At 44.2% G+C, this 20,068-nt stretch overlaps 1 protein-coding gene across 1 annotated transcript in view; it reads right to left on the bottom strand.

Moving 5' to 3' along the window:
- Window positions 1–19,796, bottom strand: part of LOC115101892 (disks large-associated protein 4-like) — a 28,002-nt gene extending 8,206 nt beyond the window's left edge. Inside the window, exons 1-7 of the mRNA XM_065005417.1 lie at window positions 18,591–19,796; window positions 18,061–18,302; window positions 17,479–17,565; window positions 16,685–16,850; window positions 14,869–15,085; window positions 725–1,161; window positions 503–594 (exon numbers count right to left, since the gene is read on the bottom strand). Of these exons, the coding sequence (XP_064861489.1) occupies window positions 503–594; window positions 725–1,161; window positions 14,869–15,085; window positions 16,685–16,850; window positions 17,479–17,565; window positions 18,061–18,302; window positions 18,591–19,778 (2,429 nt within the window). The 5' untranslated portion in view covers window positions 19,779–19,796. The remainder of the gene's footprint in view (window positions 1–502; window positions 595–724; window positions 1,162–14,868; window positions 15,086–16,684; window positions 16,851–17,478; window positions 17,566–18,060; window positions 18,303–18,590) is intronic.
- Window positions 19,797–20,068: the final 272 nt, after the last annotated feature.

Here is a 20,068-nt window from a genome sequence, read left to right as displayed (position 1 = left end):
CCTCTACTCTGTATCCCAAATAAATAGACCAAGGGCAGTTATGAAGCCAATACCTAGGTCAGACTTCCTCTCCCAATGACAGGCATACACAGTAAGCCATCATTATGAAGGGGAGTTTGACTGACAGGTATAGGACATGAGGGGCAGCAGGTAGTCTAGTGGTTAGAGCGTTTGGCCAGTTGGGCCGAAAGGTTGCTGGATCGAATCCCCGAGCTGACAAGGTCAAAATCTGTTGTTCTGCCCCTGAACAAGGCAGTTGGCCTACCGGGGAACAGTGGGTTGTCATTGTAAATATGAATTTGTTCTTAACTGACTTGCCTAGTTAAATAAACTAAATAAAAATGAGAGGAGCTGAAAGCACATTGCCAGTCTCTTTGCCTTTCCAGTAAACGCAGAGCATGTGAGAAGATTAAGATGACTATTACACAAGTGGCTCTGAACAGCAGATTGAGATAATAGCTAAACAGCAACAATCTTGTGTTGATAAAAGGATTTGACTTACGGCCTGCCGTTCTCCACCTGCACTCCAATAGACTGGAACTTGGTCGAGGGAGGCGGTTGATCCTCTCTCTGGATTGGCTGAACGCAATCCACCTACAGGTCAACCACTACAATGAATGAGTCATTCTACACACCCTCTGTGTAGCAGCACATTACAGTAAGTCAGACATTCAACTCGAACACCCCGGTCTTGCCAATTTAGAAAATTGATTCCTGGGCTCACCTGGATGCCGATAGACGAGAGCTTCCTTTTGGTGGGAACAGGCTCTGGTAGGGTCAGGGCCTGGTCTGGGGTGAGGCTGGGGCCTGGGTTTAGGGTATCATTCTGGGGCTGGATCTGGGGCGAAGACTGGGTGGTGGTGGAGGAGGGTGGTGGGTGGGAGTCCCTCGGGGCAGGGACAGGGGCAGCGACGGGGACTGGGGGCTTTGAGCCCTTGGCCAGGCTGCCTGTACGCAGGTTGCAGAGGCTGTCGGAAGAGTTGCTGCTGTGTCCTGATTGGCTGTTGGCCTCGCCACGGTGGTCCTGTTGGTCCAGGTATGTGTCCTGGGCCGACTCAGTGCTGCTCTGCACCGTCACAGAGATGTAGGGCGTGGAGGTAGTGCGCGGAGGGACCGGCGGGGGAGCCTTCTTACAGGAGCTGTTTACACACGTCGGCAGTGCTGGGAAGAGAAGGGACAGAAGGACCATTCTGTGAAACCTGAACCAGGACAAAGCAGGAAATTCCAGTAGCGCCAACTGAGCCACCACACCAGCTAAATGGAGCTGAAAAAGAAAAGACATCCTGAGTAGAGGATTATCACTGAAATCAAACCACTGCAAAAAGAGCAGCACGCTCAAAAGTTTTTAAAAAACAAAACATTCCCAATTTTCCTAAACATATTTTCCTATGCCTAACACACACCCATGTTTCCGGTCATCCTGCGGGTTCAGTTCCATTGACGTCAGTCTATACCTATGGGAGTCCCTTACCTGCCTAGTTACCAAATAATGTTAATTCTCATGGGACTATAGACGGGGTGGTTGTTTAGCAACAAAACCGACACGTGCGCAACTATAGGAAAAAACAGACGGGGTTGGCTTACATGTAAACCATATTTTTTTTATCAAAATGTTTTTTGAAAATAAATACATATGAACAATGAGCATTTAGGGCTAGGCGGTAAAACTGTATTTTACTACACTGAACAAAAAGTAGAACGCAACATGTAACAATTTCTAAGATTTTACTGAAAAATCAGTCAATCGAAATAAATTCAGTTGGCCCTAAATATATGGATTTCACATTACTGTGCAGGAGCGCAGCCATAGATGGGTCTTTGAGGGCATAGGCCCATTCACTTGGGAGCAAAGCCCACCCACTGGGGAGCCAGGCCCAGCCAATCAGAATGAGTTTTTCCCCACAAAAGGCCTTTATTACAGACATACTTCTTAGCACCCCACCCCACCCTCCCCCTTCTGATGATCCCACAGGTGAAGAAGCTGGATGTGGAGGTCCTGGGATGACATGGTTACACGTGGTCTGCTGTTGTGAAGCCAGTTGGACAAAAAGCCAAATTCTCTAAAATGACATTGGAGGTGGCTTTTGGTACTGAATTGAACATTTGATTATCTGGAAACAGTGCTGGTTGGTATTCCTACAGTCAGCATGCCAATTGCACACTCCCTCAAAAAACTGAGACATCTATGGCATCGTGTTGCGTGACAAACCTGCACATTTTAGAGTGGCCTTTTGTTGTCCCCAGCAAAAGGTGCACCTGTGTAATGATCATGCTGTTAAAAAAATCATAATAAAATGTTCACCAACAGCTATTTAAACAGCTGTTTGAGTGGGATCTGATTAAATAGGGCCGATTTCAAGTTTTCATAATCAGTATTTTTGGACACCGATTATGGCCGAGTACATTGCAATCCACGAGGAAACTGCGTGGCAGGCTGACCACCTGTTACGCGAGTGCAGCAAGGAGCCAAGGTAAGTTGCTAGCTAGCATTAAACGTATCTTATAAAAAAGCAATCTTCACATAATCACTAGTTAACTACACATGGTTTATGATATTACTAGGTTAATTTAACTAGCTTGTCCTGCATTACATATAATCAATGCGGTGGCTGTTAATTTATCATCGAATCACAGCCTACGTCAACTTCGCCAGATGGGTGATGATTTAACAAAAGCACATTGCTGAAAAAAAGCACAATCTTTGCACAAATGTACCTAACCATAAACATCAATGCCTTTCTTAAAATCCATACACAGAAGTATATATTTTTTAAACCTGCATATTTAGTTAAGAAATTCATGTTAGCAGGCAATATTAACTTCTTATGGCTGGGGGCAGTATTGAGTAGTTGGATGAATAAGGTGCCCAGAGTAAACTGCCTGCTACTTAGTCCCAGTTGCTAATATATGCACATGATTAGTATATTCGGATAGAAAACACTGACGTTTCTAAAACTGTTTGAATGATGTCTGTGTATAACAGAACTCATATGGCAGGCAAAAACCTGAGAAAAAAATCCAACCAGGAAGTGGGAAATCGGTCATGTTGCACTTCCTACGACTTCCACTAGATGTCAACAGTCTTTAGATCCTTGTTTGATGCTTCTACTGTGAAGTGGGGGTGAATGAGAGGGGAATGAGTCAAGAGGTCTGGCAGAATGCCTTGAGCTCGTGACGCTCGTTCACGTGAGAGCGAGCTCTGTTCCATTGCTTTTCTACAGACAAAGGAATTCTCCGGTTGGAACATTATTGAAGATTTATGTTTGATTTATGTTAAAAACATCCTAAAGATTGATTGTATACTTCGTTTGACATGTTTCTACGGACTGTAGCGGAACTTTTTGACATTTCATCTGCTCCTAGTGAACGCGCTTCTTGAGTTTGGATTTGTTTACCAAATGCGCTAACTAAACAAACATTGATTGTGGAACTGGGATTCTCCATTCTGATGAATATCATCAAAGATAAGTGAATATTTAATGTCATTTCTGACTTCTGTTGACTGCACAATATGGAGGATATCTTTTTGGCTTGTTTGGGCTCTGAGCGCCATACTCAGATTATTGCATGGTATGCTTTTTCCATAAAGCTTTTTTGAAATCTGACACAGCGGTTGCATTAAATTCTTAGGGCTGAGATCCCGCTAACGGGATCGATATGACAACAACCAGTGAAAGTGCAGTGCGCCAAATTCAAAACAACAGGAAATCCCATAATTAAAATTCCTCAAACATACAAGTATTTCACACCATTTTAAAGATACACTTCTTGTTAATCCCACCACAGTGTTAGATTTCAAATAGGCTTTACGGCGAAAGCACCACAAACGATTATGTTAGGTCTGAGCCAAGTCACAGAAAAACACAGCCATGTTTCCAGCCAAAGAGTGGAGTCACAAAAATCAGAAAGAGAGAGAATTTATCACTAACCTTTGATCTTCATCAGATGACACTCATAGGACTTCATGTTACACAATACATGTGTTTTGTTCGATAAAGTTCATATTTATATAAAATAATCTCAGTATACATTGGCGCGTTACGTTCACTAGTTCCAAAAACATCCGGTGATTTTGCAGAGAGCCACGTCAATTTACAGAAATACTCATCATAAATGTCGATGAAGATACAAGTGTTATACATGGAACTTTAGATACACTTCTCCTTAACTAGGAAAATTGTGTCACTTCTCTTGCGTTCAGTGCAAGCAGAGTCAGGGTATATGCAACAGTTTGGGCTGCCTGGCTCGTTGCGAAATAATTTGCCAAATTTTTACATATTTATGACATAACAGGATGTGCAATGTAACAGCAATATTTAGACTTAGGGATGCCACCCATTCGATAAAATACGGAACGTTTCCGTATTTCACTGAAAGACTAAACATTTTATTTTCTAAATTAGTTTCCGGATTTGACCATATTAACGACCAAAGGCTCGTATTTCTGTGTTTATTATATTATAATTAAGTCTATGATTTGATATTTGATAAAGCAGACTGAGCGGTGGTAGGCAGCAGCAGGCTCATAAGCATTCATTCAAACAGTACTTTCCTGCGTTTGCCAGCAGCTCTTAGCAATGCTTGATCACAACGCTGTTTTTGACTTCAAGCCTATCAACTCCTGAGATTAAGCTGGCAATACTAAAGTGCCTATTAGAACAGCCAATCGTCAAAGGTATATGAAATACAAATGGTATAGAGACATGTCATAATTCCTAAAATAACTACAAACAAGAACATCTTAACTGGGAATATTGAACCACCAGCTTTCATATGTTCTGAGCAAGGAAATTAAACGTTAGCTTTTTAACATGGCACATATTGCACTTGAACTTTTTTCTCCAACACTGTGTTTCGCATTATTTAAACCAAATTGAGCACATTTCATTATTTATTTGAGACTAAATAGATATTATATTAAGTTAAAATAAGTGTTCATTCAGTATTGTGTTAATTGTCATTATTACAAATAAATATACATTTGAAGTCAGAAGTTTACATACACCTTGGCAAAAGACATTTAAACTTAGTTTCACAATTCCTGACATTTAATCCGAGTAAAAACTCCCTGTTTTAGGTCAGTTAGGATCACCACTTTATTTTAAGAATGTGAAATGTCAGAATAATAGTAGAGAGAATTATTTCATTCATTCCTAGTGGGTCAGAAGTTCACATACACTCAATTAGTATTTGGTAGCATTGTCTTAAAATTGTTTAACTTGGGTCAAACGCGTCGGGTAGCCTTCCACAAGCTTCCCGCGATAAGTTGGGTGAATTTTGGCCCATTCATCCTGACAGAGTTGGTGTTCCCGAGTCAGGTTTGTAGGCCTCCTTGCTCACACACGCCTTTTCAGTTCTGCCCACAAATGTTCTATAGGCTTGATGTCAGGACTTTGTGATGGCCACTTCAATACCTTGACTTTGTTGTCCTTAAGCCACTTTGCCACAACTTTGGAAGTATGCTTGGGGTCATTGTCCATTTGGAAGACCCATTTGCAACCAAGCTTTAAATTCATGACTGATGTCTTGAGATGTTGCTTCAATATATCCACATCATTTTCCTCCTTCATGATGCAATCTATTTTGTGAAATGCACCAGTCCCTCCTGCAGCAAAGCACCTCCACAACATGATGCTGTCACCCCCGTGCTTCACGGTTGGGATGGTGTTCTTCGGCTTGCAAACATCCCCCTTTTTCCTCCAAACATAACGATGGTCATTATGGCCAAACAGTTATATATTTGTTTCATGAGACCAGAGGACATTTCTCCAAAAAGTACGATCTTTGTCCCCATGTGCAGTTGCAAACAGTAGTCTGGCTTATTATGGCGGTTTTGGAGCAGTGACTTCTTCCTTGCTGAGCGGCCTTTCAGGTTATGTCGATATAGGACTCGTTTTACTGTGGATATAGATACTTTTGTACCTGTTTCGTGCAACATCTTCACAAGGTCCTTTGCTGTTGTTCTGGGATTGATTTGCACTTTTGCACCAAAGTACGTTCATCTCTATGAGACAGAACACGTCTCCTTCCTGAGCGGTATGACAGATGCATGGTCCCATGGTGTTATACTTGCGTACTATTGTTTGTACAGATGAACGTGGAACCTTCAGGCGTTTGGAAATTGGATGAACCAGACTTGTGGAAGCCTACAATTTATTTTCAGAGGTCTTGTCAGATTTCCTTTGATGTTAAGCAAAGAGGCACTGAGTTTGAAGGTAGGCCTTGAAATACATCCACAGGTACACCTCCAATTGAGTCAAATTGGTCCTGCAATAAATCGCTATCGGTGTTGAAAAATCGTAATCGGTTGACCTCTAGTCCAATTACCACATTCACCAAGTCATACTCCCACACATGACTACACATACACAGTCGCAGGCTGAATGAAAACAAAGTTGGTAGCACTATTACCGGTAACTGTAGGGAATAACATACATACTTGACTACTACAAGGGCTCCCGAGTGGTACAGCGGTCTAAGGCACTGCATCTCAGTGCTAGAGGCATCACTACAGACCCAGGTTCGATTCCAGGCTGTATCACAACCAGTCGTGATTGGGAGTGCCATAGGGAGGCGCCCAGTGTTGTCCGGATTAGGGGTTGGCCGGGGTACTGAACTGACTTGCCTAGTTAAATAAAGGTTAAAAAAATAATTAAACAAGGGCAGGGTAATTACATGGGTTTGCCTAGGCCTGTTTCACAGTCGATTCACTGTTACAAAGGGAAACGCCTGTCCTATATAGGCTAATGTTGGTGTGACCAAACTTCCTTCAATATCCTGTAGACATGAGATCTGTCATCAACAAACGCCAGCCTGCTCCATTTAATCCCTCATTAAAATGTCACCAATGCACACAAACAGGGCTGTGGAATCCAGTGGCCACAGAGAGAAACGCTGTCTCACACATTGCTGTAATAGCAGCAACAGCCTCGGCTCTGGGCCCAGCGCCAGCCGAGGACAAAGGGACATTTACTCCCTGAGAACGAGACACATTCCTCAAATGCCCAGCATAGACCCACAAGACTAAACGGGTGAATTAATGTAACGTGTTCCGTGTTGTCACATTCTAAGTACCACAAGCCTCTTGATACCCATGTCTATGAGGCTAGTGTGGACCATACACAGTACAATGTCCAGACTGACAGAGAACCTACACCCTCAAACAAAAGGAATATTACTTTTTTCCTATGACATCAGTAACACTAATGACAGAAATAAGCACTCACTAAAGCTGTAGTACAACATATTACTGATGACAGAAATGCTCTCTGTCCAGTCCTGCTGTGATTTGTACAACACTTGCCCTGCCCTCTTCTACTCCATGATCATGGGCTGTCCGCCCAGAGGTGATTATGGGGTAGATAAACTAAGCTGCCTTGAACCTCTGCTCCTGTGGGGGCAGTGCCAACCAGCTAAGCTACTACTCAACCACTGGTTCCACAGATAATGCCAGCCCTAAGTATCTGATACTAGTAGGGAAAAACATGTACCCTGTTCACCTCCAAAAACACGGAGCACTTAGATATCTGATAACATGAGTAGCGAATGTGTCGGCGAATCACACCTTTACTTTGCATTCAAGGCTAAACCTGTCTTGCCCAAGCTACTGTATGTTCATACACAAGGCATGAGTTGATTACAGAACTGGAATTTGATCTGATGGGGAGCGGTCTATCATGCACTGATCAAAAGGAAAGGTGTTAGGAGAGTAGGCAAAAGGCTGTTTCTCTGTGGGGCTCATGGGGTTTCTCCTGCTCGGAAAGCACTTAACATCCATAACAGCACTGTCAACATGTTGGTGATCATCACAAGTTGGTGATTTTAGTTAACCGAAATTGGATTGCTTGTTAAAAGCACTGCAGTTAAGGCTCCAGGAAATACTCTCTCTACCAGCACGTGTGAGAGACGTATCTGATATCCAGTAACGGACCGGCAGACAGTTCAAATAAGACCAGATAAATGACACTGACATGACCCAGTCATTTCGCCCTCTGTACTCATCGTAGATTTAAAATCCGTTCTGTTCTCTGTAGGGCTGACCCCATTTAGTCGACCGATCGATTGTTGGTCGATAGGCTTTTGGTCGACCAAGATTTCTTTAGTCGAGCAGTAGCAAGACACCATAAGACAACTGTCTGATTCACGCCTGTCTGAGTGGACTAATCCATTGTGGAAGCCGTGGGAATGGCACAGTCCATCACTCTGAGACGTGCTACTGAAATTCTATAATGTAAGAACAATGATGCAACATTAATAAAAATGTACTTTCTTCCTCATTGGATAGTGGTCGCTATCCGCAGTTCTGAAACACATCAGTGCGGTGTTGAATTGGCGCCTTTCCCTAGACCATGTTGCTATGTGCATAATAGCAAAGTTAATCAGCATAATGGTGTTGAGAACAATGCGGCGGAGGCAGCAGCAGAATGAGATGAAAAAACAGCCCTTGCCTTGTCTAAGAAAAGTGAGAGGAAACCAACTTAATTAGGTCTCTCGTATTATATATTATTAATTTACTGTTGTTTACACTGTTCCAAATTGTCCAAAAAATCATAACCCCTCTTTTTTCTTGATCTCATTAATAAGTAATGTCTTTATCAGTAGTAGGCTTCGTATAGCAGCCGTGTAGGCCTAAGAGCGCATGCTGTTTACTCTTAATACCATAACTATATTTCAATACTTATAAAGGCTACTGTGTCAGTCAATCATTTATTCATGTCACCAGAGTAAATTGCCTACTACTATGTCCCAGATGCTAATATTTGCATATTATTAGTAGTATTGGATAGAAAACACTCTGAAGTTTCTAAAACAGTTTGAATGATGTCTGTGTGTATTTCATTTAAGTGATTGCCTATCCAATATGCTGTGTCTATGGGGCCAGATTGCACTTCCCAAGGCTTCCAGCAGATGTCAACAGTCTTTAGAAAGTTGTTTGAGGCTCTATTGTGGAAGGGGATCGAATAAGAGCTGTTTCAACAAGTGGACTTGGCTGTGGCCAATCAGTTGTTTACTGCGTGGTCACGCCTTGCCTTCTTTTTCCTCTGTAATGAATACGCTATCTGACACAGTGGTTGCATTAAGAACAAGTTTATCTTTAATTCTATGTAAAACATGTATCTTACATCAAAGTTTATGAGTTATTTCTGTTATTTGATGTGGCTCTCTGCAATTTCTCTGGATGTTTTGGAGGCATTTCTGAACATGGCGCCAATGTAAACTGAGGTTTTTGGATATAAATATGAACTTGATCGAACAAAACCTACATGTATTGTGTAACATTGAGTCCTGGGAGTGTCATCTGATGAAGATAGTCAAAGGTTAGTGATTAATTGATCTATATTTCTGCTTTTTGTGACACCTCTCTTTGGTTGGAAAATGGCTGAATGCTTTGTGTGACTAGTTGCTGACCTAACATAATATGTTCTGCTTTCGCCGAAAAGCCTTTTTGAAATCGGACACTGTGGTTGGATTAACTAGAAGTGCATCTTTAAAATGGTGTAAAATACTTCTATGGTTGAGGAATTTGAATTATGAGATTTCTGTTATAAATTTGGCGCCCTGCACTTTCACTGGCTGTTGGCGAGGTGGGACGCATAGCATGTCTATATGGAAAAATACACATTGAACATTTATACCAATAGATTAGTCGAAAGAACTAAGGACGACTGACTCCTAGTCAACCAATAATTATTGTCGGGGACAGCCCTAGTTCTCTGCTCTCTTAGGGTGTCAAGTGTCTGGAGATTGCTGTGGGATTTTGACGGTTTAATTACTGTTGGGCTTATTTTTGTGCACTCCTCATCCTGCCAATTGAGATGTGTGTTAATTACTCAAACTAGCCTCAGCTGGGAGAGATGAGACAGTGCTGATTTAGTTGTTTTCCCAACCTTGAGGGAACACGGTTCTAAACGCTGCAGATAGAAAAAGCAGCATTTATGTTCTCTCTGAACATTCTACAACATGTCTGCCATTGCAACTCATTGAATGGGACCTTGGTGGTCTGGTGACTCCAGAGCGGATCCCTGCATTCCTTCCTGTCTGCAACACTAAACATCCATGCCCCCCACTGTGTGCTGGACTAGTGCTGCCTGGGAAACCTTTAATTGGTGCTCCTGTGAGTGTTCCCTATCTGCACAAGACACGGCCGGAGGTTGGATTAGCCCCAGATTAACGGCATTATAGTGGCAGGGGGACATGCAGACTGGCTGTCTGCTGGAGAACTAGGCTGGTTGCCCAAACCCAGAGGGGACAGAAAGGGCTGATGAGAGAAAACGGCAGACAAGTTGGACAGGGACGTAGGATTGGGCGACCCTCTTTTTAGAGCAGTGTGTGTAGTGACCAGCTACACAAGCAGTACACCGTCCCACTTCCTCAGACTGAGCCTTTGAGATTGAATGACACCATGGATGCAGGAAATCCTCCTTGTGACCCAATTCTGACAGATTGGTCACTTCAATTGGACAGGGATTCAGACAAACCTAATAGGAGAGGCTTGCAGACTCCCTGGCCGGGATTGCATCATTGTGCTACTTTGAGTCATTTCTCTAGCACAACCCACCAATGAGTAATTTTACTACTCTACCCATTGGGTTGATCTGAAATGTACCATATTTCAGGCAACAAAAGTGACTCCTCACACCACCCACTGACTCACCAATGAGTATGTCTGTAGTCCGTGTGGGTGTATAGCCAAGAGCATGCAACTCAATGTCTGTGTATTCGTGTTATCCGAAGCCTATGAATGAATGGCCATCTGATCCCAGCCCTACAACAACTTTCAGGCTAAAACTTTGAGTCAAGGATTCTACGCTGGTCCCCGGTACACAGAGCACTGATCAAATCCCCTCTGAAAAGGCCCAGCTGTCTAACTGCAAAGCACTTCAGTGAGCACGGTGCCAGAAGCTGCTCAATTATTGATTGTATATGCAGTACTCTCGAATCAGACTATTAAAGGCCTTTGGCTATAAGGCAATAAAAAGGCAAGCGACAGGGGATTGCTACTGAAATAGTTATTGGCCTTCAACTGACTTCTAAGCAAGATAAACTCCTACGAACATCAGTTGACCGGAGTGATACATTCATAGCAGTATGTTTTGAAATAGTAAAGTATAGTCAGCAATCATAGCAGTAAAACCCAACAAATGAATGCATTATTAAAGCATTTGGCAAGGAAGTAGCCTTACTACTTACCACACTCACACCTTTTAATGTGCAACTAAGACTAAGCAGAATACACTAACACAAGAATGTCAAACAAGCTTTTTAGCTAACTTGGCTGATCTAGCAACGGGATCTAACGTTAGCTGGATCATATGGTCAATGTCATGGTGGGAAAATGTATGACATGGAACTAGTCATTGAATTTTACCAGTCTCACTTCAAACTCACCAAAATAGGAATCTAGTTAACTGGTTTGCTAATTTGATAATTCAACCAGTGGTTGTCAGCTTTGGTAGCTAACGTTAGCTAGTTACCCGCTCTATCACGATGGCGTGCTGGCAGCTAGCTGGTTAACAATACGGTTGCTTTCGCAGGCATCGCTAACATTGGCTAGCTACACGAGCTAAAGAACAATACAAATGCATTGCTGCTAGCTAGACAATATTCGCCACAAACTGTCACATGTTAATAATAACAGCTCGAGTATTAGCGTGACAAATGACTGCCAGTTACGTTAGCAGTGGAATGAAACAAGCATCTGTACGACTCGTGCGATGTAGCTGCCTAGCTACCATTACTAGCTAGCTACGTGGTTACCAGAATCAGGGCGATTCATCCACGTTAACCAGCAAGGTAACGTTAGCTAGCTAGGCTTAAAACTAGCTAACGACGTTTATTACCAATCGGTTCAAAACTCTGTGCATGCAGGAGTACGTTATAAAATACTGATTCTTACTTTGATAAAGGTGAGTCAATAAATCCGTATTTTCTGTTCATTCATTCATAGTTGTTTTAATAGTGAGAGAGGCATACGCTACGGTAGCATTTGATTGTTCACAACGTACTTTCCTTAAAGAAGGGAATCGAATAGGACACGCCCTTGAAGATGGGGTTTGGAGTCCACTTTTTAAGACAAACACACTATACAACACCATTGGATGTCGATGGTCATCAATCTTAGCGTAGACGAACAGGATTGGTTCAGTAAGTGCGTCACGTTTTTCCAACGTTTTGGTATACGACAGATTATTTCTAAACGCCCATTAGATAATATCTCTGTCTATTTTTGTGGGTACGTTTTTTCTCCGCCCTGGTAGCGTAGGTTCCCGCCTCTAAAATGTACATTTTTATCATTTTTTCGCATAGGCAAGCTTTTCTTGCCCATGGACCCCCTCCCATGGACCCCAATCATTCTTTAACAACAACAAAAAACGAATTTTCTTGTCTTATCATCAGGTGAATGAAAAACTGCCCTGCATTCATAACCAATTGGGAAGATGTTATATTTACCACATATGACTGGGAAAAATCGACTTGAAAGTCCCTATGCACACACACTGGACTCTACCCACACATTCACAGTCACCCAAACACACGTACACAATACGTCCATACACACATACTAGTACTCCCAGTATGTAGCCATATGATTTTTTACTCTTTATTGTTATTCGTTATTCTTTGTGTATTTATTCCTTGTGTCACTATTTCTATGTTTATTTTTTGTATGTTTATTTTTTATCTTTATCCTTGACATTGCTTTGTTGGGGGGGAAAAACTCTAAGTAAGCATTTCACTCTTAGTCTACACTTGTTATTTACGGAAATGGTATTTGCAACTGGTAATTAGTAGTGGAAAACTCAACTCATCTATAATCCCTGAGCTCTGACTTCTCCCACATGCTGACCTCTGATGTCACCTACTAAGGAAATGACCTCAACAACAGCATTTTAAGCAGTTAAATGTAACAAAACATTATTTATTAAAAGCAATCTATATATTAATATGTTTTTTTATTACTATAATTTGTTTACAGGCAGAATATCTGTACTTTTAGCTTATGGTTGAAGCAGATTGTGGGCCATTGGCCAATCGGGGTTTCTCAATGAGTTCAAAGCATGTGAATGAATGCATGCATTCAACTGATATTTACAACTTCACAACTGATAATTGCCACCTTCACACTTGGTTATGAATGCAGCAATATCCAGGGCAGTCAGGCTCCATTTAGGCTGCACAACTCTGATCTTTTCCCCACTAATTGGTCTTTTGAATAATCACATCAGATATTTTGGCTGCCTGTGTAAAAATATCAGAATTTGTCTGCCTGTGCAGCCATAGACAGGTAGACCAATTCTGATCTTTTTTTCACTAATTGGTCTTTTGACCAATTGTCTCTGTGAAAAAGATGTGACTGGTCAAAAGACCAACTAGTGGAAAAAAGATCAGAATTGGGTGTGTGAATGCAGCCTCAGTGTTGCATTCAATTTAGGTAAGACAACCACATTTCACACAGTCATTGCAAGTAAAACTTTCCTCAATAAATCAGTCAAATCAGTGCTTGTAAGAAAATACAAATGTGTCAAGAGTGCAAGATACAGTATGTTTGATGGAACATGTTACTTCGATTGGCTGAAAACTATGAGTCAAATTATACACTATGGTCTAATGTTCAGATTGACACTTTTGAATTTTCATATTGGGCTATAGCTAAGTCTACCCAAAAAATGTAACGGAAACAGCAATAGTCTCTAACATGTCAATTTATGGGGTGCCTTGCCCTTGTAAAGGCCTTGCTTCAGCATCTGTTTCAAATACCCAAGATGATTCAGCAAGAGAGCACAAAGCAGGCCTAGCTAGACCGACTTTACTGTCCCTGCTCTAAGCCCACTACAGTCTGCCCTGAGGCAAAGTTCATCTGGGCAAGCATCGCTGTTGTGCTGCAAAGAGACTGCATTCACATGGCACATTGATTTCCATGCTGCTCAGACTCTACCCCGATAAACTTTTCACCCCCTGTAAGCTCTGTCTGAGTGCCCTTTTCATAGGCCTTGATGTGGTAACAGACATCAAAGGCCCTGAGCTGAGCTGCAGAAATACATCAGATTCAGGAATGTAAACAGAAATTGTTTGGAGGAAACAATTGCAATGAAAAGTAGACCTTGATGTGTTTTTATTCATACTCAACACATGATTGTCGTGCTTTGGGCTTCATGTTTTTGAGGGATCAAATAATGTTTTGATCTGTTCTTATGTTCACAGGCTCCAGCAGTCGACAGACCCCTATCTGAGACCATCCACAGCTGCAATGGATGAATTGCTTCATGTCATGTAAGTAATTCCTCTAAAACTTTGAAATGGCTTGATATGGAGTGATCATCTGATAAGGATGGCTAGAGAGGAGAAATGTTGTGCTCATGCATGGAAGACAGCAGCAGCGCCAGTGCGTGTGTCGTGTGTACTATATGTGTATGTGACCCAGGTCATCAAACCCACCATGATCACCAGACATCATATCTCCCCTGCTCACTGTTGTGTAATGGGTATGGATGAGTTAGTTGGCACCAGTTCAGTCTTGCTGCACCCCCCCCCGTCTAGTTCCACACTGTGCTGGTAGGCCATTCAGTGCCACCAGCCAGAGACCGAATCTGTCTCACCCTGTTTGTGTGTAAGTGCATGCGTCACTACACTTTACAACGGAAGAAGTACAGTCCCTCACACCCTTCATATTAATTTCCCTTCTGCTGGATTTGAAAATATACATCAATGCATGTGGGAATCTTACATAATAGTCCTTATCTTGCAGATACTCAATTATTAATGAATTGAGCCCAGGGCCCATACGCCCAGGGCCCAGCCCACCTCTTTCCTGAGCCCAGGGCCCAGCCCCCCCCCCCCTCCATCCTATAAGCATTACAGTACACTCACTGGGGCTGGAGGTGTAGGTGCAGCCGGTGGTGGTGGGTGGAGGTGAATCAGAGTCCACTGAGGCGGTGTCCTCATCCTGGGAGCAGCCGGCCTGGATGGCCCGCAGGTAGCTGTGGCTGCGGGAGCGAAAGCACGTCGGTGTGGGCAGGTTCAGAGCCTCCACTGCCTGGGACTCCCCCTCGCAGTACAGCGAGCGCCCGCAGCCCTGCCCACACACCTGAAAGGACACGTGCAGGTTGACACGTTGGGGGCGGGGACTTAGGTGACAGCTAGCCCGCCATCGCCTGTGAGGCGAAAGCAGTGCAAGTCTCGGGTGGCAGGGCATGCTTCTGGAGTAAGGTAGTGGTGTATGGTGAGAGTGTGGGAAGGATCCTGTTTCCCTCAGCTCACAAGAGCCCAATCAAAAGGACTGTTAGATTTACCAAAGAATCTCATGCACTGAGGAAATAGGTACAGGAGTTATCATGCACAGTTCAAATTGTACTTAATGAAACGGATTGATTAAAAGTAAGCTACTTCAATAACCATGTTGAAGATATCTCATTATATCAATATTCTGTTTGAGCTTTGTGTTCACTGATACAATACAGTTTGTACACAGATTCTATCTGTGAAATACCACATAGAATGTTTAATCAGTGATGACAAGCCAGTGGTGTCAGATTTCCCTTTCCTCATCCCTGGAGCTAATGCAATCACTGTGACTGAGGCATCAACAGCCTCCCACTATAAGCTGTCCACTCACTCCACATCATAGTCATAGTGGTTGTGGTGGTGTCAGATTTCCCTTTCCTCATCCCTGGAGCTAATGCAATCAGTGTGACTGACGCATCAACAGCCTCCCACTACAAGCTGTCCACTCTCTCCACATCATAGTCGTAGTGGTTGTGGTGGTGTCTGATTTTGCTCAGCTCAGCGACTCTATTGATCTACAGGACTTTTTTATTGGTGTAGCACATTTACAGGCTCTGGTGTTGACAACATGACACTTTTCCACAACAGCAGATTCACCAGCAGAAATATATCATAATACAACTGTATAGGATGGACAGGAAGTAGGTATTGTAGAGAGACCGGCCAGCTGAGTCAACTTCATCTGTCCACCCTGCGATAAGGGCTCGTTTTACTGTTCAAACAGTGCCAGAGTAGAGGAGGAGGAACAATGATAGCCTATTACGCCCAGTCTTCTATACCAGGCTGCTGTGATGTTCAAGGTTTTAATGATGTTGGTAGCAGGTGGAGTCTCTGCTTGTTCGTCCTGCTTTTCATTTCAGTGTGAGGAGGATGCTGGTGCCAGAGTTGGCTCATGGTCATCATTGTATCCCCCAAGAAAGAAAGGAGATGTAACAGGGATGCTCAGTATTCAAAATACATTTTAAAACTTCATTCAAATCAAATGATGAAACTTCACACCATTTCATGATATTTACAAATAAGAGCTTTTTCCTTGGTTGCTGCTTATCTGTTATTTGATCCATTAGAATCTTGCAATACTTTTAGCCATGGTTTTGGAATGATTATTACCATCTTGAAACCATCTTTACAGTCTATATTTGTAGCACGCAAGCTGACCATGCTGTCAACATCCTATTAATTTCTGGTTGTTGTTTCAGGCTTGAGGCTTGTCCACACTGAAGGTCTTTGCACTGACTGAGGGCATTCCTTATGAATAATTCATTTTATTCAGTAGTACCTACATCTGTCACACTTCTGTTGTATTTGTTGTATGGGGGTATTATTCCCACACAAACTGATAGGCCTGTTTTAGACCCTGATGAAGAGTGTCCTGAGTAATAGAGAGAGTGGACTTCCATACCTGCCCACTGCTCATCATGCCCCTGCCCAGGGTAGAGTAGCTCTGGTGGAAGTCTTTGCCATCATTCCAGTGCCGCATGGCCATCGGGGGCTCTCCTGGGCTCACCAAGCAGTCCAGGTTGTCCAGGCTCCGATTGGTGGAAAGCTCTCTCAGGGAGGGGAGACAGCTACAGGGAAAGGGGGGAGAATTAGCTGCTGGAATTACCCCTCAACAGTAAGGAAAATACTTGGATGAAGGGTGGGGAGGAAACGTGACGTCTTGGGTTGATGAGAACCGCTGGTGCTGGAGCATCCATTTTCAGTGGATGCTTGAACCTTCCCCAAACCTCTTGTGATTTTGTGAGATTAAATACCAGTGACATGAGAGGATATTGGGGTGTAGCTGGGTATCAAAATGACAGCACAGAGGAAACATTGAGTCATCAGTAAACATCAAAACAAAAGGGAGGAAATTTGAGTTATTTTTTTGCTTTGTAATCATTAATGGAATCTGCTGAGACGGATAGATTGTTTCCTCTGTTCTGACTTGTCTGTCAAGAAGGCACCTGTTAGTGGGAATGTGTGTGCCGGGGTGAGGGTGGAAGGGGTTTGTATGGGGAATCAGTGGTGTATAATGAGAGACATGACTGGATTGGCTGTAGCTGGGATACTAACACACCACTCGGAGCACTTGGTAATAGATGAGGTGTGGGAAGGAGCACGGCACAAAGCACTGGGGTGGTTAGAGAGAAGCGGCAGCAGTGGTGGGCATGTGTGAATGGAGGGCCGTGCTGCCCCCCTCCATAAGACACTGACCTGGCCAAATGCTGCATTGAGCATGCACTCTGTAGCGGAGACCACAGTACCCCATTATCCTTCAGCATGAGAGAGTAGCAGCGAGGCCTGCCGGTTTGGGTGGTGGGGAACATGACAAAACATTTCACCTTTTTGACTTCAAATGGAAACTTTTGGTTACCTGTTGCTGGTAGGTGATTTCCTTTTCCTATAAATGAACATCCCCTAAGAACATGTTAAGCTGATATGTACTCCTAATGAACAAGGGTCTGTTGCAGCCTGCAGGTTTTACCTTGCATATACTGTAGAAACTGTTCCACATCAGTGTCAGGATTCTGCCCCCTGCTGTCCATTTGTGGTGGCCACTTTAATTGAATTGCATTGCTATATACAACTCTCTTTTAGAGCAGGCAGGTTTCCATGCAGGGTGTCTGTAGCTACTTCTCTATAAAATAATATGTTCCCTCGGACATCCCATGTTATCTGTTCTGTCATGACATAGATTGATAATGAGAAACATGCCCCTCTTCTGAGACATATCTAAACAGTATTAACTACAGTATGATCTACATGCATATTTCCTCTTGAGGCTGTTTCACTCACTTGTGCAGTGGTGGTGGAGGCTGCTGCTCGCTCAGGGACTGATGGGTGGCCTTCAGGTAGCTCTGGCGGCGGGCAGCTGTTTTGGGTGAGGGTTTGGGGCTTCCCTCCGACTCCTCGCTGTCCTGATCCACGTCCCCCATGGCCTTGACGTAGCTGCCACTACGCATCCTCCGGCAGGGGATCTCCAGACCCCCGGGCCGGCCCCGGCCCCCCAGCGTAGCGCTCCAGTCCCCTAGGGGAATCTACAGACAGCATTGGGCCACAATGAGTCACCAAACCTTCAACTCCACTAAATCAGACAATCTTTTAACTAGCTTAATGAGAGAGACCTTGAATGGGTCATTTCATGTGAATGTACTGTGTGTATTTGAAATGATGGGATTATAGACTGTAAATGTGAATTAAAAAATGATTCAAATGAATTAGGTTTGAAAACAAATCTCCTCATTTCAGGGAACAGTAAAGCTGTGAGGGGAATTAGGGGGTGCAGTGGATGCTAGTGCCTGAATAATACTCACTGGGCCTCCTACCTGGAGGTACTGACAGGTCAGGTCCTGGTGACACGACTTGGTTTTGAGCAGCTTCCTGTTGACTGTGGCTGAGCCCTTCTGGAGCACCTGCCTGGCCTGGCTGAGGGTCAGTGTGGACCAGGAGCCTCTCTTCACCAGGGTGCTCTCCCTGCCTCCTCCTCCCACCAGCTCCCCTCCCCTGGTCCCTAACAGCGCTTGCGGGCAGGCCAGGTACTTGAGGTCGCTGCTGCTCTTGGAGGCCTTGAGTGTGTGAGCAGAGATGGTGTTGTAGCCCTGTGGGAGGTGCCTGGGAGGAGCCTGGCTGTCCGACACCGCCCTGCCCAGCGTCATCATGCTAAGTGGGTTACGGTAGCCCACAGCGATAGTGCCAGCTTTGGCGGTTGTGTCACTGTCCAGGGCATTGTCTGAGCGCCAGAGCCCCAGTGCATTCTGCCTGCTAGGTTGCTGCTTCAGTGTTTCAGTCTTAGCCCTGTCTTTACTCTTACTCCTGCGGGTCTGCCTGGTCCCCTCCTCACCTCCCCCTGTAGTGCTGTTCATGTTGCCCTTGACCACCGAGCCCTCCAGCGACTGGGACTTGTTGAAGAGCTTCTGGACAGAGTGCATGATGTGACGGATGCGTCCGGGACTCTCGCTGCGCTGCTTGGCCACCCTGCCCTGGTGGAACTGGAGGGTACTGAAGCCATCCCTTTGCAGAGGTAGGTGCTTCTCCAGCTGGTCCAACAGGTTAGATGGCAGCCGGTTCATCTTGGCTGCTGCTGCAGAGGAGATGGTAACTGATCCACTGGTGATCATGGGAGCCCCTCTAAGACCCAGGCCCATGGACATGGAGGTGGACAGGGTGCCCGCCCGGCTGCCCACAGGCCCACCCCCAGCAGGGACCATGTAGCCCTGGGAGTAGTCCGGGGAGTAGTCAGCCTGCTCTTGTTGGGAGGTGAAGTGGAGGCGGGGGAATGTGCTGCTGTTGGACATCTGGTTGAGGGGCAGCAGGCACTCCGAAGGCAGGGATTGGGGGTTGGGGCCCTGGTAGAGTTGGTGGGGGTCCAGGGTGCCGTAGTGGTTCATGGTGGGGCTCAGAAGGAAGGGGCCGTGGGCGTCAGAGGTCAAGGGGTACAGGGGCTTCTTTGGGGCCCCCGATGGCTCACAGGAGTCCGACAGGTGACGGCTGCGATTGACTCCTAACCCTTTCATGGTTGTCACAGCGCAGGTCTCCTGCTGCCCTTAGAACATGTCTCCAGCTAGGGCGCGTCTACAGCCCTGGAGGGCTCATCCTGGAACAGAGAATATGATATCTTTTAGAATATACAGTATGAGAAAGAGGAGGCGATAGTTAACGTAAGAGTCTGATAAGAGTTTTATAAGAGTTTTATTGCTTCTCTTTAAAATTGATTAAATTGAGATGTTTTGTCACTGGCCTACACACAAAACCCCCATAATGTCAAAGTGGAATTATGTATTTTTTATTTTTTATTTACAAATTA

Source organism: Oncorhynchus nerka, linkage group LG20, assembly GCF_034236695.1.
Source record: "Oncorhynchus nerka isolate Pitt River linkage group LG20, Oner_Uvic_2.0, whole genome shotgun sequence".
Classification (NCBI taxonomy): domain Eukaryota; kingdom Metazoa; phylum Chordata; class Actinopteri; order Salmoniformes; family Salmonidae; genus Oncorhynchus; species Oncorhynchus nerka.
The sequence above is the reverse complement of the archived record's forward strand: the minus strand, read 5'-3'. Positions and strand labels throughout refer to the sequence as shown.